Source organism: Ranitomeya imitator, chromosome 2 (assembly GCF_032444005.1).
Source record: "Ranitomeya imitator isolate aRanImi1 chromosome 2, aRanImi1.pri, whole genome shotgun sequence".
NCBI lineage: Eukaryota > Metazoa > Chordata > Amphibia > Anura > Dendrobatidae > Ranitomeya > Ranitomeya imitator.
The window spans coordinates 118,106,806-118,131,375 of NC_091283.1; the positions used below are offsets into that span (position 1 = coordinate 118,106,806).

Consider the following 24,570-nt stretch of genomic DNA (forward strand, 5'->3'; position numbering starts at 1 on the left):
CTGCGTCCCCATCCTGACATGTGCTGCTCCCATCCTACGCCCCCGTTCTGACATATGCTGCTCCCATCCTGCACCCCCATTCTGACATGTGCTGCTCCCATCCTGCGCCTCCATTCTGACATGTGCTGCACCCATCCTGCGTCCCCATCCTGTCATGTGCTGCTCCCATCCTGCGTCCCCATCCTGTCATGTGCTGCTCCCATCCTGCGTCCCCATCCTGTCATGTGCTGCTCCCATCCTGCGTCCCCATTCTGACACGTGCTGCTCCCATCCTGCGCCCCCATAATGTCATGTGCTGCTCCCATCCTGCGCCTCCATTCTGTCATGTGCTGCACCCATCCTGCGTCCCCATCCTGTCATGTGCTGCTCCCATCCTGCGCCTCCATCCTTTCATGTGCTGCTCCCATCCTGCGTCCCCATCCTGTCATGTGCTGCTCCCATCCTGCATCCCCATCCTGTCATGTGCTGCACCCATCCTGCATCCCCATCCTGTCATGTGCTGCACCCATCCTGCGTCCCCATCCTGTCATGTGCTGCTCCCATCCTGCGTCCCCATCTTGTCATGTGCTGCACCCATCCTGCGTCCCCATCCTGTCATGTGCTGCTCCCATCCTGCGTCCCCATCCTGTCATGTGCTGCTCCCATCCTGCGCCCTCATTCTGTCATGTGCTGCCCTATTCTGTCATGTGCTGCTCCCATCCCGCGCCCCCGTTCTGTCATGTGCTGCTCCCATCCTGCGTCCCCATCCTGTCATGTGCTGCTCCCATCCTGCGTCCCCATCCTGTCATGTGCTGCACCCATCCTGCTTCCCCATCCTGTCATGTGCTGCTCCCATCCTGCGCCCCCGTTCTGTCATGTGCTGCTCCCATCCTGCGCCCCCATTCTGACATGTGCTGCTCCCATCCTGCGCCCCCGTTCTGTCATGTGCTGCCCTATTCTGTCATGCGCTGCTCCCATCCTGCGCCCCCGTTCTGTCATGTGCTGCTCCCATCCTGCGCCCCCATCCTGTCATGTGCTGCTCCCATCCTGCATCCCCATCCTGTCATGTGCTGCTCCCATCCTGCGCCCCCATTCTGACATGTGCTGCTCCCATCCTGCGCCCCGTTCTGTCATGTGCTGCCCTATTCTGTCATGTGCTGCTCCCATCCTGCGCCCCCGTTCTGTCATGTGCTGCTCCCATCCTGTGCCCCCGTTCTGTCATGTGCTGCTCCCATCCTGCGCCACAGTTCTTTAATTTGCTGCTCCCATCCATATGCCCCATACGCTTCTCCATAGAGGTTTATGGCCCCCATAAAATGCTCCATGGTATATGCCCCCGTACACTGCTCCAGTATGGTTTATGGCCCCATAAGATGCTCCATTATGGTTTATGGCCCCATAAGATGCTCCATTGTATATGCCCCGTATGCTGCTGCAATATATAAAAAAAAATACCATACTCACCTATGGTCGCTGGGCGCCGAGTGCTGGGGGGCCTGAGCAGGCGGGGACACCGGCGCGCTGTGGGGGTCAGGTGTCAGTATCGCCGCTAGTTCAGGCCCCCCAGCACTTACTATATTCACCTGGCCCCGTTCTACCGCTGGGCGCCGCCATCTTCCCGGTCCTCTGGCTGTGACTGGTCAGTCAGAGGGCGGCACCGGCGTGCATTAAGCGCGTCATCGTGCCCTCTGGACTGAAGGTCACAGGCCGAGGACCGGGAAGATGGCGGCGGGCAGCGGTGGAACGGGACAGGTGAATATAGCTCATACTTACCCTCCTGGCGGTCCCTGACTCTCCGGTGGAGATCGCGGTGTGCATTCAGTGCTTACGCATACCGCGATCTCCTGGGAGCGTCACTCTGTGAGGCCCAGACTGCGCCGGCGCTTGCGCTTGCGCAGTCTATAAAGGCTTCGGACAGAGTGACGCTCCCAGCGTTATATTATAGATATGAGGAGACATAAAGCATTTTAGAAGTGATTTTTCAGGTGTTTTGTAATTGGACTCACTCTTAAAAAAACACTTCAAAAAACTTTGTGGACACATGCCCTTACAGTATAATAGACAACTTCATAGTTTTAGCAGAAAATGCTTACATTTATTAAAATGTAAGTACATTCTAAAGTGCATGTATTAATCATGTTTACACAAGGAGAAATAACAGTTTTGTCATGGAAAACCTCTTTGTAAAGGGAATCTGTCACCAGGCTTTTGTAAATAATCTGAGAGTACCATGATGTACTGTGATGTCACTTACTAGACTATGTTTTGTTGTTTCAATACAATCAGAGTTTTATCAGCAGGAGATTATCACTAAATGACAACTAGCCTCCTTTCCGGTAGTCCATTCATGCCCACACCACTAATTAAAAGCTTTCTGTCACTGTACAATGTACACAGAAGCTGTTGTGTGGGCAGGCTGTACACGGCTCAGAAATCTGCAGCAGAGATAACTGGAATCGGTGTCTGTCCCTACATCATGCTGCTGTCAGATTACATAGCAAAAACCTGCTGACAGATCCCCTTTAATGTTCATGTGTAGGTGTTCCATGGTAACTCTAAAATAGCATTCAAATAATTTTAATTAAAAGGGTTGTCTGGTCTTAGACTAAAAACGTGCAATCCCTCTATATGACTGCAGACTTGCAAATTCTCACATTGCGCACACTGCTCGCTTTGAGGGTTGATTTATAAACATTATCAACATTACACAGAAAAGTAATTATCTTTGTAATATACAGTATCTTATTAGATAAATCTGCTTCTTTTTCCTTCTGGACTGATGTTTCCTTTTCCAAATTCTCAATTCACAGCTTCAGAGACATTTTTATATTATTGAGGATAGGAGATGACAGTTACTAATTAAAATATTCTATGTAGAAATGAGGATGTAGAATGAGGGAGAAGCTCTGTCTCTAGCTCCTCCCTCCTCCTCCTCTTCCCTTCAACATAGACCCTTGCCAGTAGAAACTACCTTTTATTGTCTCAATAATGTAACCTTCTCTGTTCACTGAATACAGATTTTACCCATGAATTAAGTATTTTGAAAATAAAAGATCAGTCCAAGAAGAGAAGCAGATTTCTCTGATAAGATATATTACAAAGTTTCTTATTTTCATGTGTACTGTTGATTTATGAAATAAATTCAAACAACAATTACTCTTTTAGTTACATTTTTATTACATATGCAAACAATGGCTTCTCTTTACTAATCTATTTAGAACTAGCTGAAGAGCCCGGCGTTGCCTGGGCATAGTAAATATCTGTGGTTACTTATAGCACCTCACTTCTCTTATTTTCCCATCACGCCTCTCATTTTTCCCCCTCACATCTTTCATTTTCCCCCTCACATCTCTCATTTTCTCCCTCACTCCTCTTATTTCCCCCTCACTCCTCTCATTCCCCCTAACACTTGTCATTTCGACCTCACATCTGTCATTTTCCGATCACTCCACTATTTTCCCTCACTCTTCTCATTTTGCACTCACACCTTTTCATTTTCACCTCACACCTCTCATTTTCACCTCACACCTCTTATTTTCCCCTCAGTATATACATGTTTGTCATCTCCCTTATATATAGTATACACCTGTATGTCATCTCCTGTATATAATATATACCTGTATGTCATCTCCCCTGTATATAGTATATACCTGTATGTCATCTCCCCTGTAAATAGTATATACCTGCTGTATGTCATCTCCTCCTGTATATTGTATATACCTATGTGTCATCTCCTCCTGTATATAGTATATACCTGTATGTCATCTCTTCTGTATATAGTATATACCTGTATGCCATCTCCTCCTATACATAGTATATACCTGCTGTATGTCATCTCCTCCTCTATATACCTATGTGTCATCTCTTCTTTTATATAGTATATACCTGTATGTCATCTCCTCCTGTATATAGTATATACGTGTATCATCTCCTCCTGTATATAGTATATACCTGTATGTCATCTCCTCCTGTATATAATATATACCTGTCTGTCATCTCCTCCTGTATATAGTATATACCTGTAAGTTGTCTCCTCCTGTATATAGTATATACCTGTATGTCATCTCCTCCTATATATAGTATATACCTGTATGTCATCTCCTGTATATAGTATACACTTGTGTCATCTCCCCTGTATATAGTACATACCTGCCATATGTCATCTCCTCCTCTATATACCTATGTGTCATCTCCTCTTTTATATAGTATATACCTGTATGTCATCTCCTCCTGTATATAGTATATACCTGTATGTCATCTCCTCCTATATATAGTATATACCTGTATGTCATCTCCTCCTGTATATAGTATATACCTGTAAGTTATCTCCTCCTGTATATAATATATACCTGAATGTCATCTGCTCCTGTATATAGTATATACCTGTGTGTCATCTCCCCTGTATATAGTATGTACCTGCATGTCATCTCCTCTTGTATTAGACCTCGTTCACACGTTATTTGGTCAGTATTTTTACCTCAGTATTTGTAAGGTAAAGTAGCAGCCTGATAAATCCCCAGCCAACAGGAAGCCCTCTCCACTGGCAGTATCTATTAGCTCACACATACACATAATAGGCAGGTCATGTGACTGACAGCTGCCATATTTCCTATATGGTACATTTGTTGCTCTTGTAGTTTGTCTGCTTATTAATCAGATTTTTATTTTTGAAGGATAATACCAGACTTGTGTGTGTTTTAGGGCGAGTTTCATGTGTCAAGTTGTGTGTGTTGAGTTGTGTGTGGCAACATGCATGTAGCGACTTTTGTGAGATGAGTTTTGTGTGGCGACATGCATGTAGCAACTTTTTGTGTGTCGAGTTGCATGTAACAGGTTAGTGTAGCAAGTTGTGTGCAGCAAGTTTTGCGTATGGCGAGTTTTGCGTGTGGCGAGTTTTATGTGTGGTGCGTTTTGAGTACAGTTAGGGCCAGAAATATTTGGACAGTGACACAATTTTCGCGAGTTGGGCTCTGCATGCCACCACATTGGATTTGAAATGAAACCTCTACAACAGAATTCAAGTGCAGATTATAACGTTTAATTTGAAGGGTTGAACAAAAATATCTGATAGAAAATGTAGGAATTGTACACATTTCTTTACAAACACTCCACATTTTAGGAGGTCAAAAGTAATTGGACAAATAAACATAACCCAAACAAAATATTTTTATTTTCAATATTTTATTGCAAATCCTTTGGAGGCAATCACTGCCTTAAGTCTGGAACCCATGGACATCACCAAACGCTGGGTTTCCTCCTTCTTAATGCTTTGCCAGGCCTTTACAGCCGCAGCCTTCAGGTCTTGCTTGTTTGTGGGTCTTTGCGTCTTAAGTCTGGATTTGAGCAAGTGAAATGCATGCTCAATTGGGTTTAGATCTGGAGATTGACTTGTCCATTGCAGAATGTTCCACTTTTTGGCACTCATGAACTCCTGGGTAGCTTTGGCTGTATGCTTGGGGTCATTGTCCATCTGTACTATGAAGCGCTGTCCAATCAACTTTGCAGCATTTGGCTGAATCTGGGCTGAAAGTATATCCCGGTACACTTCAGAATTCATCCGGCTACTCTTGTCTGCTCTTATGTCATCAATAAACACAAGTGACCCAGTGCCATTGAAAGCCATGCATGCCCATGCCATCACGTTGCCTCCACCATGTTTTACAGAGGATGTGGTGTGCCTTGGATCATGTGCAGTTCCCTTTCTTCTCCAAACTTTTTTCTTCCCATCATTCTGGTACAGGTTGATCTTTGTCTCATCTGTCCATAGAATACTTTTCCAGAACTGAGCTGGCTTCTTGAGGTGTTTTTCTGCAAATTTAACTCTGGCCTGTCTATTTTTGGTATTGATGAATGGTTTGCATCTAGATGTGAACCCTTTGTATTTACTGTCATGGAGTTTTCTCTTTACTGTTGACTTAGAGACAGATACACCTACTTCACTGAGAGTGTTCTGGACTTCAGTTGATGTTGTGAACGGGTTCTTCTTCACCAAATTAAGTATGCGGCGATCATCCACCACTGTTGTCATCCGTGGACGCCCAGGCCTTTTTGAGTTCCCAAGCTCACCAGTCAATTCCTTTTTTCTCAGAATGTACCCAACTGTTGATTTTGCTACTCCAAGCATGTCTGCTATCTCTCTGATGGATTTTTTCTTTTTTTTCAGCCTCAGGATGTTCTGCTTCACCTCAATTGAGAGTTCCTTTGACCGCATGTTGTCTGCTCACAGCAACAGCTTCCAAATGCAAAACCACACACCTGGAATCCACCCCTGACCTTTTAACTACTTCATTGATTACAGGTTAATGAGGGAGACGCCTTCAGAGTTAATTGCAGCCCTTAGAGTCCATTGTCCAATTACTTTTGGTCCCTTGAAAAAGAGGACGCTATGCATTACAGAGCTATGATTCCTAAACCCTTTCTCCGATTTGGATGTGGAAACTATCATATTGCAGCTGGGAGTGTGCACTTTCAGCCCATATTACATATATAATTTTATTTCTGAACATGTTTTTGTAAACAGCTAAAATAACAAAACTTGTGTCACTGTCCAAATATTTCTGGCCCTAACTGTATGTGCAAGTTTTGTGTGAGGCAACTTTTGCATGTATTGCAACTTTTGTGCATGTGGCAATTTTTCCACGTGTGCAAGTTTTGCGTGTGGCGAGTTTTCCATGAGGTGAGTTTTGCACGTGTGGCTAGTTTTGCGTGAGCCTAGTTTTTGCATGTGGCGAGTTTTGCGCCTGGCGAGTTTTGAGCGGTGACTTTTGTGTTTTGACTTTTATGTGGCGAGGTTGGTGTATGTGTGGTGAAATGTGTGCTGAGGGTGATATATGTGTTCAAGCACGTGGTAGTGTGTGGCGCATTTTGTGTGTGTGTTCTTATCCCCATGTGTGGTGAGTATCTCATGTCGGGGCCCCACCTTAGCAACTGTACGGTATATACTCTTTGGCCCCATCGCTCTCATTCTTTAAGTCCCCCTTGTTCACATCTGGCAGCTGTCAATTTGTCTCCAACACTTTTCCTTTTGCTTTTTCCCCATTATGTAGATAGGGGCAAAATTGTTTGGTGAATTGGAAAGTGCAGGTTTAAAATTTCGCCTCACAAAATAGCCTATGACACTCTCGGGGTCCAGACGTGTGACTGTGCAAAATTTTGTGGCTGTAGCTGCGACGGTGCAGATGCCAATCCTGGACATACACACATACACACATTCAGCTTTATATATTAGATTGTAAGACACACATTTCACGTAATGATGACACAGTAATTTGTACTTTGAGGTGAACATGAACCATCACAACTAGCCTGGTTTTATTTTGTAACATCTTATTTTATTAAAAGCAGCTGCATTCTGTTTTTATACTCCCACACATTGGCTATCCTTAAATGTCCTGTGAATCCTTAACAGATCACTAATTTGCATTCCATTTTTTCATAGATTAATCCCTTGACGCCCTGCTGACTGAGCTGTGTCATCTATCGCATTTTGTTCAACTTGTCCAACTTGAATAATTTTTTTAAAAGAAAATGTTTTTGTTTATTGCTATTTTGATGTTAAATTTAATGACTGAATTTAAATTCAGCAGATTTTCTCAAAATCACCAGAAAATTTTGATTCGATCTGAATTTGATCCTGGTTTATCTCTCCTGCATCATCATCATTCAGCACTTCATGTGCATCTGTAAAGCAATGGATTGATAGCTGTTGCATTAACGTTGCATTTGCGTTGAAAGACAATAGTGAACAAATGTTCTTAAAAATGCTCGTTTCACAATCATCTTGCTATTTAAACAGGCTGTCGATCACCTGATGAATTAGCAAAACTCTTGTTCGTCGGGTGAAATGATCTTCTGCTCAGCACAAAAAAACATCATTCTCAGCATTGCATCTGCCTATGGAAACAGGACTCGCAGTGCTGAGAACTATGGCAGCATTTGCGTATTGTACAATCAATCATGGGTCATTCAATGCACATCATTTACTTAGGGCTACCTGTGTAAAATTGCCGATCATTGAGTGTATCATGCTACCAGTTGGTCGATTTAAACTGACTCTAATTTTATCAACATTACATCTCCTGGCAACCACTTGCCAGCAGACTACACCTAGACCACCCCTCTTGTCGAGTCTTTCCTTAGAGAGCCCCTCTATGCCTAAAAGTTACTTCCTTTCTCTTTAGGACAAGGGATCACTTAAGGTACCTTCACACTGAACGATATCGCTAGCGATCTGTGACGTTGCAGCGTCCTGGATAGCGATATCGTTGAGTTTGACACGCAGCAGCGATTAGGATCCTGCTGTGACATCGTTGGTCGGATCAGAAAGGCCAGAACTTTATTTCGTCGCTGTCTTACCTGCAGATATCGCTGAATCGGCGTGTGTGACGCCAATTCAGCGATGACTTCACTGGTAACCAGGGTAAACATCGGGTTACTAAGCGCAGGGCCGCACTTAGTAACCCGATGTTTACCCTGGTTACCAGCGTAAACGTAAAAAAAACCAAACACTACATACTTACATTCCGGTGTCTGTCCCCCAGCGCTGTGCTTCTCTGCACTGTGTAAGCGCTGGCCGGAAAGCAGAGCACAGCGGTGACGTCACCGCTGTGCTTTCTGGCCAGCGCTCACAGTGCAGAGAACCACAGCGCCGGGGGACAGACACCGGAATGTAAGTATGTAGTGTTTGTTTTTTTACGTTTACGCTAGTAACTAGGGTAAAAATCGGGTTACTAAGCGCAGCCCTGCGCTTAGTAACCCGATGTTTACCCTGGTTACCTGGGGACTTCCAGATTCGTTGGTCGCTGGAGAGCTGTCTGTGTGACAGCTCTCCAGAGACCACACAGCAACGCTGCAGCGACCGGGATCGTTGTCTGGATCGCTGCTGCGTTGCTAAATGTGACGGTACCTTTATTCCCATCTGATCTCCCACATCAGTTTCAGCAAGGTATCGCACTTTTATTGGACCCTAACCATATATGCCTCTCCTTGTTTGAAAGCATTCATCCTGGGAAAGGTATATAAGGTTAGAGTCCAATCATAGGGGTGTGCCTTGCCATGGCTGATGGGCTCTTATAAATTGGCAAATTTGCGCACTAACTACCTTCATTTTTTAACATATTTTTTACAGCAGTAATGCAGTTCCAATTTCATATATTCAATGTTTACATATTATGGCATTTCAGAGTGCAACTGTATTTATATTTTGAATAGTCGTAACAGCTTGCACCTGATCACACTTGTTTTATTCTGTGTGAAGGTTTCAATCAGTCTTTTGAAATGTGTAATACACTCCCCCCCCCATGCTGCCCATTGTGTTGGATTAGATCAAGAAAAGCACATCCAGCCCATGAATGGCAGCGCTTCCCAGGACTCACATCCAAAGATGATATTTCATATTTTTTATTTGATAAGTTAAAACAGAGGAGATACAATGAGTTTTGGATACAGTATATATCCTTCTTCAGGTAACATAAAAACACAGTACAAATTCTACTGGTATAAGATTCAATCACACTTATATATAGAAGCAAACCTCTTATCCCAGCCTCAGAAACTTATTTTGGGGTCTGGACCAAGTTCAGGAACACACCCATTGATTGATGCAGCCTTGTCAACATTGATGCAAAAAAAAACAAACAAAAAAAAAGCACAAATAAAAATCAGAGGGAAAAAAAAGCAACGTTTAAACTCTCTCTATAATATCATTCAATCCATTTGGATATAATGATCCCAAACGATTTATCTAAAACATTTCTTTCCGGTCTAAAAGAGCAGGGGACAGTGGATGAAGCGGCACAATTAATAAAGGAGATCAATAATAACACCTGGGGGATTACCTTTACATCACAAATGAATAAAGAAAAAATGGTGTTTCTTGATCTAGAGATCAGCCATAGTGAGAAAAAAATTATCACAAAAACCCACTTAAAAAAAATGGCATTTTAGATTTCAACAGTGCACATTACAAAAAGTGGAAGGTTAATATACCCCAAAGCCAATTTTTTTGTATCAGAAAGAATTGTACGAGAGAATCTTATTATGTAGCTCAGTCTAAAATTTTAAAAAGAAAATTTAAGGAAAAAGATACCCAAAAAATTTGAAAAGTGGTGCCTCTAGGGATAACAAAATAAAAACACAGGAGGCACATTTAAAAGGAAAAACCAGGATGGGGGATACTTTGACTATCGGTAAAAAAAAACATGATCATCGCTGGAAATTGAATTTTGTGACAACATTCTATAGGGGAAATAAAGTCATAAGAACTGTGCTTTCGAAGGATTGGTATATTTTAAAGTGTGACCCTGTTTTGGGGAAATATCTCCCTGATAAACCAGGGATCACATATAGAAGGGGGAAAACTTAGAAAAATTTGGTGGCCCCCAGTAAATTAAAAAAACAGTTGGATCCAAAAAGAAAAAACATTAATAAAAGTAAGGATCAAATTTAATGTGGTGTTCTCCAAGGAACTGGAGTTTTGAAATGTAACTCCAAAAAATGTTGTACCCGTGGGATCCTAGATCACGGGGCTGAAACTATCAAATGTAATAATACTGGTGATGTTTTTGAGATCCCACAAAGACTCACCTGTAGTAGTGATCATGTTGTATATGTCATCACATGCAGTTGCGGTTTACAATATGTGGCGCGCACTGTGCAGACACTGCGGTCAAGCATTAATGGCCACAGAAATAGAGCAAAAAACGGCTTTTTAAAACATAGTCTCTCAAGACATCTGCTAATTAAACATGACAAAATTGTTAACATAAAAGTAACTCTGGTATTGCAGATACCCACTGGTGTTACAAACAGGACTGCTCTTTTAAACCGGAAAGAAACGTTTTGGATATATCGTTTGGGAACATTATATCCAAATGGATTGAATGATATCACAGAGAGAGTTTAAACGTGGCTTTTTTGCATCAATGTTGACAAGGCTGCATCAATCAGTGGGTGTATACATGAACTTGGTCCAGACCCCAAATTAAGTTTATGAGGCTGGGATAAAGGGTTTGCTACTATATATGTGTGATTGAATTTTATACCAGTAGCATTTGTACTGTGTTTTTATGATACTTGAAGAAGGATATATGCTGTACCCGAAACGCATTGTATCTCCTCTATTTTAACTTATCAAATAAAAAAATATGAAATATCATCTTTGGATGTGAGTCCTGGGAAGTGCTGCCATTCATGGGCTGGATGTGCTTTTCTTAATCTACTCATCCTATGTGAGCCTGACTCTGGCTCTTTCACTTGGATCCACCCGAGGCAAGCTGCAAGCCCTGTCTATTAAAAATTATCCCAGGGGGATTTTTGAGGATACACAATCTAAAGCCATATTAGTCTTATATCAGGTGAGTGCATAACATTGTGCACCCTTTAAAGACTATAATATTGCGTTTACGCACTTAAAGCGCTGCGATTTGTCTATTTTTCTCTCCCAAACAGGGGATTTTTTTTGTACATTGTGTTGGATTGTCAATGCAACCTTCTTCTCCCACACTTTACACACTGATAGCAACACCGCAGAAGAAATGCTAGTACAGGCTTCCAGTATCCTTTGTTTCAGATGCTGGGGTCATCTGAAAGCAACTGTTTATCCTGTGAAGATACGAGATGTGCAGCATCTGAAACAACGGAGACTGGAAGCCTGTGCTAGCATTTCTTCTGCGGTGTTGCTATCAGTGCTTCAACAGTGGGAGAAGAGGGTTGCATTGACAATCCAACACAATGGGCAGCACTTTGAAAGGGAACCTGTCACCTGAATTTTGCGGGCCTGTTTTTCTGTCATATGGGTGGAGTTTTCGGGTGTTTGATTCACCCTTTCCTTACCCGCTGGCTGCATGCTGGCCGCAATATTGGATTGAAGTTCATTCTATGTCCTCCGTAGTACATGCCTGCACAAGGCAATCTTTCAAACACCTGAATACTCCGCCCCCATATGACCGAAAACCGGTCCTGCAAAATTCAGGTGACAGGTTCCCTTTGAACACATTTTATAAGTGGTCATAAACTTGTAAATAACTCATGAAAGAATAAAGTTACGTTAAAACCAAGCACACCATTGTTTTTCTTGTGAAATTCTCAATAAGTTTGATGTGTCACGTGACCTTCTTCCCATTGGAAAAAATAAAGTTGGAACCAAAATGGCCAACTTCAAAATGGCAGCCATGGTCACCATCCATGTTGAAAAGTTTCCCCCACCCATATACTAATGTGCCACTAACAGGAAGTTGATATCACCAACCATTTCCATTTTATTTAGGTGTATAAAAATATTTAGCCCACCCTGTATTTTGAAGGGGATTATTTTTTTCAAGATGTTATTTTGAATAAAAACATTTTTAAATAAGTAATTCTTGTTTTTTGGTTACCTCTTTGTATATAGTGGTGCAGATCCATCTAATGGCAGGAATTTAGCAGTTCCGGAACAAAAACAGACCAAATAGGCAAAACATATAAAATGGTGTTCATAATTACATAATTGACCAGGTGGCAAGTCTGCCCCTGTTACATTACCAAGGAAATAACTTATTACAGTATATGACTTTGACTATTGAACATAGTCTTAGAGTCTTCTCATTTGATACATACAACCAAATTCCTCTTAGAAGGTTTTCATAGCTTACTCCACTTGACAAATGCTTCATTTTGCTGAAAAAAACAAGTAGAAAATGTGAAGAATTCAATGAAGTCTCACAGCAAAGCATAAAATCTACATTCTTCACAACCACTTCTTTTAGTTAGTTAGGTAATTATAGTCCATTTCACAGTGAATATGCATAATACACTCATATTACATAGATTGGCAACTCTTTTTCATGCATGACCCTGGAAAGAAATACTAGAGTGACCAGCAAGGCATAGCATTGATTGAACGCCCCACTGGATAGCTGATGTCTACTATATAGAGCTTTTTTTTTATTTCCCTGTCTCTGTGCAGTGAACGGAGAAGTTTAGTGATGATAAACCCATGTCGGTGATGAAAATATGCTCTCAGATCCTTGACCCACAGTAACCATAAGCTTCATATAAATTGTTTCAGTCTTAGAATTGTCTCTCACATTTGTTCCAGCAAAAGTATTTTGGGGATATTTTTAATAGTCTGCCATGAATCTTTAAGCATCAGTATTTGACAAGAACAAGTATGGATTTCTTGCCTGAGATGATGCAGTATCCATTATTTTTCCACTCAAGGTCAAAGGATATCACATTTTATTTTATGCATTTTTAAGGAATGTAATTGCATTTGTTCAGTCTGAAATCCTTGGGTTGAAGATGAATGTATGCTTAAGAAATCCAAAGGCCTTTGGATAGATAGGAAAATCTGATCGCTAAAGAAAGGCGCACTGTCAATCAAAGATGTGTTGCAAAATCTTTGAAAAGAAAATTGAGTTCAGGATAACTTTAAAAATCCAGTTCAATAAGATTATTTGATTAATTTTAAATACTTCATAGGAGCAATGCATGTAGAAGATGATGGGATTTGATAAATCCACATCTTTGAATTCCTTCCTTGACTTTAATCTCAGAGGTTAATTTATGATTTGTCTGTTCATCTGAAAGAACCTGAGGGATTACATAGGGCGACAGGTCACCTTCACTGATACATCTGTATGATTTTCTGGAAGCTGGAATGAAGTCAATGTAAAACAAAAATAAAATTACCTCCAGTACAATTGAGTTATCATTGCACTTCAAAGTTAGATCTGTAAAGAAGATGTAGATTAAAACCTTCTTTCAGCCACAATAATTCATTTCTCCTTGAGTTTACTTTGTAAAATTATAACGCCTATTCAGATCTTCTTCACTTAAACTCAGGAAGGACAGATGAGATTCATTTTTCTTAGCATCCATTGAAACTAAATTCATATTCTATCATATTCATAAGTGGACATACAGTAAAGGTTGAGTTTTATGGTTATACATTTTATTTATGGGCAGATTGTAGAATATTTGGGTATTTATACAAAATATGCATTAATAGTTTTGTTGTTTTTTAAGGGTTCTTTCAATTTTTTTTGTACCCCCACCCTTTTGTTATGTGGTCATTGTTTCAGCACTGCAAACCGCATCATGGCATACAATTTAGATTTACTATCCCCGCTTGTCACATTTCTCTCCAAAACTGAGGCCACCATTTCTTCATTACTAAAGATGAGTGGATTAGGCAAACTTCATATTCGATTGTTCACGCGGATTTTTCTTGGAACATGAATAACGGAGAAGTCATTCTCTGCTAATTTAATGTCCCTTAGAGCTCGAGCAGATGATCGTATTTTCCACCCGAGTGTGATCCGACAAAACATTGGATCCCACTCAGACCAATGTTATTCTATACGGACATGCACATGTCCAATTTTTTCTCGGACAGAGATTGTCAGAGGAAAAAATTTCAGGATGCACGATTTAAATCCGATATTTGGATTACACTCAGCCAAGCAGCTCAATTAATCTGTGGAAAACATTGGATCGCACTTGTATGACACCTGAGTGTGGTGTGATTTTCACGGACTAAGGCTACGTTCACATTTGCGTTGTGCGCTGCTACGTCGGTGACGCAACGCACAACGCAAATAAAAACGCACCAAAACGCACACAAAAATGCTGCGTTTTGCGACGCATGCGTCCTTTTTTGCCGGAATTTGGACGCAAGAAAAATGCAACTTGTTGCGTTTTCTGCGCCCGACGCTTGCGGCAAAAAAAATGCATGCGTCGCACAACGCAGCACAACGCATGTCCATGCGTCCCCCATGTTAAATATAGGGGCGCATGACGCATGCGTCGCCGCTGCGTCGCCCGATGCAAACACACAAAACGCTAATGTGAGCGTAGCCTAACAGAATAGAGAGATGGAGCCATTTTTTTTCTATCTTCACCACATCCGAGAAAATCGGATCTAACTATGATCAAACTCTGATCAGAATAATTTGTATAATCGGCCCGATTCTCTTTGATGAGATGGTGGTGTGACCATAGCCTAATTATGCTCCAGGACTCTTCATAAATAATCTCACTTTACTTCTCACCTCACCATAACCCGTCCAGTCCTCGCCACATCTTCAGATTGCTGCAGCTCGCACTGAGATACCTTGGTGCTGCGCATGCTATCACATCATTACACCATGGTTCTAAAATTGCCCAAAATCCTCCTGGGCCTCTCACGCTGGGTTGGAACTTTAATTTTGATGAGGCCCAGCATTTTTAGTGCAAGCAATGATTTGAAGATGCAGCAAAGAACGGATAAATTACATGGAGGGGCTGGATAGGTGAGCGTTGAGATGAGAATAATGATTTTTTCATTTTTAACATTGTGATGGCCTTTTATGGTTCACAAAATAGGTGACCACAGGTTATCATTTTGCTGCTTTCACGCAGAAGGCACAATAAAAAAAAAATCTGCCCTTTGGAAAATTTGGATTATTGTAAAATTTGAGTAGAATTTAATTCCCCTCAAATTTGTTTCCTAATTTCTACTAATAACTCTTCTCCCCTCTTTAGATTGTAATGTCAGCTCGGGCCTACATTTCACCTTCTGCTGAGAAGGTTCTTCTCCATCACGACAGGTTGTGGTGTGATGTATGAGACACTCTTTGTCCTGGGTTCCCAAAGTATATTTTATACTAACAACATCGGACTACAAATGTAGTCACGGTTTACTAGGAAAACACTGTAATGTGAAACATTAAAAAGTATACCTGAAGTGTAACAGCGCCAAGGAGGCAAAACGGTTAGTAAGGATATATTGTGAAGTATCATTTTCTTACATTTTTAGTAGTTTTCTACAACTTTAGTAAAGGTGAACTTTCACTTTAAAATGTACTGTAAAATAGCAATTGTTATTTCATGGAAGTAAAAGAAAAATTCTGCAGGCGTTAGGTCTAGTCACAATAGAGCTATAGATGCTAAGTCAGATGGGATATATCAAAAATTACTGACAGGAAATTGCATGGGATACAGTCTTCAATGTCAAAATATTGCTTGTTTTCGATTCTGCTCCTAAACTGAGGAAGATGGCTTCTTGACAAAGACAAACTTTAAGAAATGTAGTTTTGAATTGTTGGTCACAGCATTGTTAAATAATGAATGACTACTAATGGAGAGTTGCTGGAGAGATCAGAATCTGAATTTCTCACCAAAATGTAATTACCTTGACGGTTAATATGGATAGGATATGCTTCTGTGACTACCTTTTCCTGTTACAGTCCAGCGTAAATAATCTATGCAAGATGTTTACCTGCTATCCTTATTTCATATGAGATAAGTAATTGTAAAAAAAATTGCATGCCAATATATTTATATATGAAATATAGAAATGTAAAAAAATATTTATTAAACTTGGAAACATTTTCAAAGTAAATCTGCGGAAGATACAAAAATAAATAGACTAACCAGACTAAACATGTTTAGCTACATACTGTATCTATAATATAACGGTGGGAGCATCACTCTGTCCGAAGCCTTTATAGACTGCGCAAGCACAACGCACCGCACCTGCGCAGTCTGGACAAGAGTGACACAGCCAAACTTACTTATCCCCCCAATATACCGGCCATGGCGGCTCCACACACCCGTGTATCCCCCATAATATAGCGGCCATGGGGGCTCCGTGCTCTGCAGCTTCGGTCAGGGTAGATGTAGAGCCCAGCGGAGCTCCAGGACCTTCGATGATGTTACCAGCATGTGACCAGAGATGCGAGTGGGCAGAGTCAGCCCTCGCTGTGCTGGCTGCAGGGGTGCTGTATCCATTATAGCCAGCGCTACACTCAGGCAGTAAGTACAGCCACACTCAGCCGCACTCAGCAGCACATGACAGGATGGGGACGCAGGATGGAGCAGCACATGACAGGATGGGGGAGCAAGATGGGAGCAGCACATACCAGGATGGAGACCATATACCAATATAAATGCTCACCACCCGGGCGTAGAACGGGTTCAATAGCTAGTAGCTAATATTGGAAGAAGCCTATAATCCAAAAACTAATTCTAATATAGAGCATACAGAAAATGCCTAATATGTCATATACAGTAAGTGTTTTTCCAATTTGATAAAACATATTTTTTGAGATTCACAACTACATAATAAAAATAAAATGTAAAAGTTAATAGTAAAATCAAGGAATGATGAAAGCAAGCAGAGGCATAAAATAGTGAAAATAGGATACCATACAAAAAGTAGCCACCAGACGGCAGAATACTACCAAGGAGTAATAATAAGTATGCATAGGCACATATATATCCACAAAGTTAAATACAATACAATTCTGTGAGTTAGAAATATAGAGATTTAGTTCAATGTAATGCACAAAAAATAAAATCAGTTGTAAAAAATTAAAGATACATTATAATCAGGCATACCCCAAAAAATAATTAAAGACTGTTTCACCACATTAGCGTCCACCTCAGACCCCAACGCACGTTTTGACCTCGATTCATCTGGGAATACAAAACGCACGTTGAGGTACGAATGGCGTGTTTGGATCTAAGATGGAGGCCGATATGGTGACACAGTGTTAGGACTGGCGGAACGCACCAAGTATAAGATGTAATGGTATTAGGTGCGTTCGCCGTCCGAGGTCCACCGTGCAGGTGAAAACCCTGCTGCTAGTAGAGACGGACGATATGGCGGTACAATATGAATACACACATGGGTTAACTTCACCCAGTGTGAAGGAAGCGAACCCTGTTGCGTCACAGGGCCGCGGTACCGCACCAAGAGAATATATTTTAGAGGCACGAGAGTGCGTGCGGTGCCGCACTGGCGGGCGCCACTAACCACCCAGGCTTGGGTCAGGAAAGCGCAGAGAAAGCACACGGCGCCGCACTGGCGGTCACAGCAACTAGACGCTGTAATGTGTGTATCGTGCTGATGGCTAGTCGGGCGCTAGATAGCTACCTCCATCCACAAACAGACAACAACACTAGGAATGGGATATTTAGGAGCTTTCATCCTTCGACATACATCCATCTACACACACACATAATATAAAGACAATACTAGCGCATGGCCGTGCGACCATGCGAGGCTTAAATAGCTGCAGCATGTTTAGGACCTTTCAAAGAAGAACCAATGGAGTGCTGCAGCACCTGAGCATGTGACCCTGGATCTCCACTGAGAGATCTCGCCCTGGGCATGCTCAGAGTGCAAAGCAGGATTTAGTCCTAGCAGCTACAAGGAACTTAGCTGCAGTATCTGATCATGTGACCCTCGATCTCCACTGAGAGATCTTACTCTGGGCATGCTCAGAATGTGAAAAGCAGGACTTAGCCCCAGAAGCGTCCGCTCGCCGCTGCCCAGCACTGACTTCAATGGGAGAAGCAGGAAACGCAGCAGTAACTCTTAGCACAGAGTCAGACTGAGCGAGACGCTGGGATCGACGTCTCCGCTGAGCAGGCTCCACTGCAGCAGGAGAAGAATGGGAGACCGCAGCGGAGACTGCCCGAGATTCCCCATGTGCAGAGGCAGGAACTCGACCCCTAACACACAGGCTATTATTTTTTGGTCACATGTCTGATTATATTGTATCTTTATTTTTCCACTACTAATTTTATTTTTTGTGCATTGCATATATCGAACTCTCCCAATTGCATTATAATTAACTGTAGATATATACATGTGCCTATACATACCTTTTTCTCTTTAGTTCTTGATAGTATTCTGCCAACTGTTGGCTACCCTTTGCATCGTAATCTTGTTTTCACTATTATGTGTATCTCATCGGCCTCCCCTTGCTTTCATTGTCCCATGTTTTTACTATTAACTTTAAATTACATTTTTATTGTGCAGCTGTGTATCTCAATAAAATATGTATATATGCATTTGTTTGATTTTGAATTCAGTTCAATTGTAACTACACTTATAGATATATTATATATTAAATAATATAGTATTTTAACACCATTTTTTGTGTGTTGTTTATGTTGTATTTTGCTTTTTTGTTGTTTTCTTGCAATGCTCCATTTTTTTCTGTTTATAACTGTTATATCCATCTCAAAATTGGTCAGTTAAAGTACATTAATTGTTCTAATCTACTTACTTGATTTTTTAAGAGGGTTGTCTCATCAAAACACATTTCTATGGGATTCTTTTATATAAAAGAATGATATTTCAGCTAGTCTTGTTTTCCTGTTATCCATTTCAAAAGTGGCTTTGAGCTAAACATTGTGATGGGCTATTCTACCATTTTAAGAGAGGCAAACTTAGAAAAGTCAATATAATATTGTATGAATGTTGTTTTATTTCTTCATAATAATCCGACATCTACAGTTAATGAGGCTTGTAATTGTTATTATACCCAATAATGTCATTGTGATTAGTAATTGGCTTTCTAAACAATACAAATGTCGGATTGGACAAGAGTTCCAACGAAAATTCCTATGCTCTCAAATCTACCATTTTTCTCCATAATTTAAATGACACTAATTACTTTAGATGACCAGTGTTTCACTTCATGATTGATCTTTGGTATTTTTCTGGCTCACATGGGGTGATGCAATCAGCTTGTCACTGTTGATGCTCAACCTGAACGTTTGACTTGGAGAAAACCTGACTTTTTTGTTATTAGCCCAGTAGAATAGCTACATAATTACACTAAGATTTCTGAGCCGTAGATTCTTTCTGTAAAAGTATTTCATTTCAGTTACACATTTCTGAAATTCTGTATATACCCCAAAGTTTTGATGTTGAGACAGATGCAAGAGTGGGTTCATGCCGAAGTTAAGATGTACTTGTTTTTTATAGATTTATTGTGTATGTTTTGAACCAAAACTATCCAAAAAAAGTTTTGCTTTATACTATACTGTATGCAACAAAATTGTACTTTGTAAATCCTAGATCATTGTAAATCTCTAGCACCTTTATGCACTTGGCCTGGGCAAATATGTACTACTCAAGTCCCTCAATGTATTTTATTGGCTTTCCGGAAGTTTGAGCTCTTTCTTGGTTATTAAAAGCTCCTTGGCTGATTTGGCTGCATTGGATCATTAATATTTTGAATGTAAACTTCACTATATCTTCATCTTTTTTCCTGGCAAGGGTCAATGAAATCTGTGCCAAAATATCTTGTTATTTGAAGCTACTCATTATCCCTTCTGTCGAGACTCCTGAGAGCTGAAGAGATGCAGTGACTCTGTCGATATGGGGTTGCTTGAGTGATGAGTCGTGTTGTCTTTGTGCCAAGCTTTTCTTTCAGAATTAGATACACTTCACCTCTTTAAATGACAAGACAGTTTCTGGTGTGTTTTATGATTTTTGTTTATGACAAAATATCTTTGGTTATAATAACAAAGGAACCTAATGTTAATATTGAAATGACTTAGCATCTTAATCATTCTGATACATTTATATCACCTTGTTTTTTTGTTTTTGTTCATTTTTGTAATAATTTGATTCAACCTCTGGGCAGTTGAACCTTTTTTATGTACAAATCAAAGCATTTGCTATTTTGCTTAGTTTTACCCAAGTACGGCAGCAAAGGAATGAATGACATTTATTGATTATCTTACAGACTGGACTAGACTATTAGACTGTGGGACCTGTTCACCAAAAAGTAAGCTCTGCTTTCCACTTGAAACTTTTCCCCTTGTATATGACATTCTTTATTACCAGCCTAACACTGTGTAAATCCCTCATTACTAAATAGCATATTGTGTGTTTTTATCATATCATTGTAACCCGTCATTTCATTGCTTGACTTTGTGTTGACAATAGAAAGTAGTTTGTGTTCAAAGAAACAATAATTATAAATAAATTTGCACTTTGTATGGAATATGCTCATTGCTTTATCTCTAGTGGATTCTTGATCATATTTCCAAAATTACACTTTTACGCAAAATATAAAAACACATTCAAAAATGTTGCTGATCATTTTGAAGGTAATCTTTGAAGTCACTATATTGAATGCACTGATGGTTTGCATTGATTATTAGAAATTATATAAAACATTTAAAAAAAAATAATTTTTGTAACAGTGATCAATGGCACAACTCACATACATGAATTTCTACACAAACCATGAGTCCGTGTGAAGAAAATCCCCGCATGCACCATTGGACTCCATCCCAGATGCCATGAGTTTTGCCACATGACCACACAATGCTGACACTCAAATACCCATGGAGTATAAATACTCACTTTTGCAAAACAAGTGGATGATTTTTTGCACAGTCATGTGAATTAGGCTTTAGTTGTTATTTGGAATTATAGACAATCTAACGATCAAGAAATCAATTTGGAAAAAGGAAATGATGATGTTACATATGAAGAACATATCGTTTATGATTATTGCCTGCAATTGTAATTTTTGCAAACTAGTTTTCCCGATAAAACATGTGATTTTCCATAATGCTATAATATTACCCAAATTGAATAGATCACAGCTTATCAAATGTCATACAGTAATACAATATTAATATAAAGGGGCATCAGTTGTAATTCCTTCATCTATCATTGCCTGGAACTCATTCACATCTTCTTTTCCTATAAAATACTTGCATTGCTTGATGCATTCTGTTTATACTTTTTCATTCCTTTTATGCTTTTTAAAAAACAAACAAACATTCAACACTGAAAATATTGTTGCATGGATTCTTTCTAAGTAGTGTATTTAAGAAATGTGATTCTGTCACTTGCTTATAATTCTGACCATGGCCATACATAGTAGAAAGGTAAAGCTTAGGAGCAAGTAACAGTACTGGCAATGGGAACAGCATGTCCTGGTTTCCCATGTGATTAAAGAAGCATTTCCATCAAAGTTTTTATCTTCTTAATATAATGAGGTCATCATATTACATAGCACTGTGTACTTACAATTGCTCATTTTGTCTTTCTACCCACTTAATTCTTCTCTTTTCCATTAGGCCATCACACGATTAACAACTAACTGAATCCTTCTAAGCTCTATGTAGAAACAGGAAGTCTATATTCCCTGTATGAATCATGATTCACTGAAAAAGTCCTTGGTGAGGAAGGAGGGAACAGCTGTGTCAGGAGTTGAAGAGGGAAAAGAAACTTCCTGCTTCTACATAGAGCAAAGAGAAGAATTATTTAGATAGAAAGATAAAATGAGCAATTGTATGTACACAGTGCTATATAACATGATGATTGCAATATATTAAGAGAATAAAAACTTGCGAGTGCTTCTTTAAAGTAGCCATTGAGATCTATTTGCCCAACCCATCCCCTGCCTGTGCAGTTGCCATTTCTGATTTATGTTGGAGATAATAGGTGATGAGAGAGGTGGAAGCATAATGATTGTAAAACCCTTAATTTCAAGAGTAGATTTTTAGAACTATTTTTTAAACACTTTTTATATTTTTGGCCAGAAAAAGCCATGAATGCAATCATAACTATATAACAAATTAGGAACATGGGAGGAGATTTTTAAAAATAAAAAAATGTGTTTAGAAAATAAAGTTAGAAAAAGTAAAATGAAGTTAAACCAACTAAGCAAAAAAGTATATAAAAAGTATATTAAAAAAGTATAAACAAGTCATGCACAATTTTATTTGGTTTAATCACTATATTTCGTGCTCTCTAGACAGATAACATTTTGGAATTAAGGTTTGATTCTTCAAATGTAAATGATATAATATTGAATATGTGAATGAACTAATCTTAAAGAAACACTCCCATCAAAGGTTTTATCCTCTTCAAATATTGCAATTATCACATTGTATAGCACTTTCTACTTACAATTGCTCATTTTGCCCTTCTACCCATTAAATATTTCTATTTTCTCTGCTGTAGAAACAGGAAGACTCATTTCCCTGAAAAAAATCATTCCCTTCTTCATCTCTTGAATCAGCTGCTCTGCTTTTCCCACCTGCTAGGGACTTTGCAGTGACTTATGAGTCATGCACTGAAAATTGACCTCCTGTTTCTACATAAAGCTTAGAAAGATTCAGCTAGTGAGTTTTTAGTTACATGATGTCAAAGACCTGATGGAAAAGAAAAGAATTATCTGGTAGAAAGGAAAAATGAGCAATTGTAAGTACACAGTGCCATATAATATGATGAATGCAAAGATTTCAGAGGATCAATGTTTTGATGGGACTGCTTCTTTAATATTTCCTATATAAATGACGTTAGAATAGAAACATTACTGGTAATATACATAGAACTGGGATATGACTCATACTTATATTTCATTATAAGTGAAATTAATTAATCTTAGTAGAGAAAAATATTTTTTGACTATTGTGACTGTGTCAAGTACTACAAAGGTAAATTGAAATACCTGTAAAGTCCCATGCTCCACTACAGGAATGTCTTAGGAAATATTTCTCAAGCTTCTTGGGAGAGTTGGTGGATATGAATTTAACAATCTGAATTTTATAGAGTATGTGTTAGGTGTCGAGTTCCCACCTCTGCACAGGGGGAATCTCGAACCATCTCCGCTGCGGTTTCCCATTCTTCTCCAGCCGCAGTGGAGTCTGCTCAGAGGAGACGTCGTTCCCAGAGTCTAGCTCAGGCTAATACTGGACGACTGGTTACTGCTGCCCTTCCAGGCTCTGTTCTTGTAGCCAGCAATGTTCAGCAGCGAGCAGGTCTTTCTGGGACTAAGTCCAGATTTTCCCTTTCTGAGCATGCCCACGGGATGACCTCCCATTGGAGGTCAGGGGTCACATGCTTAGATACTGCAGCTAATACCATTGGTCCTCTAGGAAGGTCCTAAAGGTGTTCTTCTGTGGCAGACTCCCATTGGTCCTTCTCGGAAGGTCTTGTACTTGCTGCAGCTATAAAAGGTTTGGATGGCCGCACGGCCATGCGCTAGTATACAATTGTTATCGTGTGTGTGCTGAGTGCAAGTCGTTCCTTAAAAAACCCATCCCTTGTGTATGACTGTTCGGGTAAGGTGTATGGCTGCAGTCTAGCGCCCGGCTGAACTCACAGCTTTAACACATGAAGCAGCGTCTAACTGCTGTGACCGCCAGTGCAGCGTTGTGCGCTATTAGAGCGCTTACCTTACCAAAGTCTGGGTGGTTAGTGGCATCCGCTAGTGTGGCACAGCATGCACTTCTGTGCATATTAGTTACCTCTGATACCCCAATTGTGGTGTCGATCGCAAGAGGTCTACACTAACTCTAATGTTGTGTCCTGGGATAGAGTTCTGTGGTTCCTTGTTTGCGCTTTCTGTGCAGTACCGCGACCCTGTGACTTAACAGGGATCACTTTCTTCATACAGGGTGAAGTTAACCCATGTGTGTATCCTCATTGTACCGCCATATAGTCCGCCATTACTTAGCAGCAGGTTCCATCTCTGCACAGTGGACCCCGAGCTGCGAACGCACCTTATTACATCTATTTAATTATTTGGTGCGTTCCGCTAGCCCTAACAGTATGAAAGATGTTTATCAGCAGCTTTTGTTTAATTCTTTCTTTATCATTTGCTTATAGCTTTAATTGCATGCTGTCAAATTTGAATGCATACATCAGTTCAGTACCGTTTGTGGAATAGGATTAATTTTAAATGGGCATCAGGCATAAAAACATGTTGTGGCTAGTGATGGGCACTTCTTATAGATGCTTCTCCATTACTAACTTACCATGTGCTGAATGTCCACTGACATTACAAAGCTGACATCAACCCC

The 24,570-nt window shown here is 40.3% G+C and overlaps 1 protein-coding gene across 6 annotated transcripts in view; it reads left to right on the forward strand.

The window, feature by feature from the left end:
- The window catches only part of TENM1 (teneurin transmembrane protein 1), a 1,319,573-nt gene that overhangs the window by 488,989 nt on the left and 806,014 nt on the right, over positions 1 to 24,570 (forward strand). For 4 of the 6 annotated variants that reach the window (XM_069747173.1, XM_069747175.1, XM_069747174.1 and 1 more), the window contains one exon: positions 20,487 to 20,528. The exons of the other annotated variants lie outside the window; for them this stretch is intronic. In XM_069747173.1, coding sequence (XP_069603274.1) covers positions 20,487 to 20,528 — 42 coding nt within the window. The remainder of the gene's footprint in view (positions 1 to 20,486; positions 20,529 to 24,570) is intronic. 6 annotated transcript variants of the gene reach the window in all.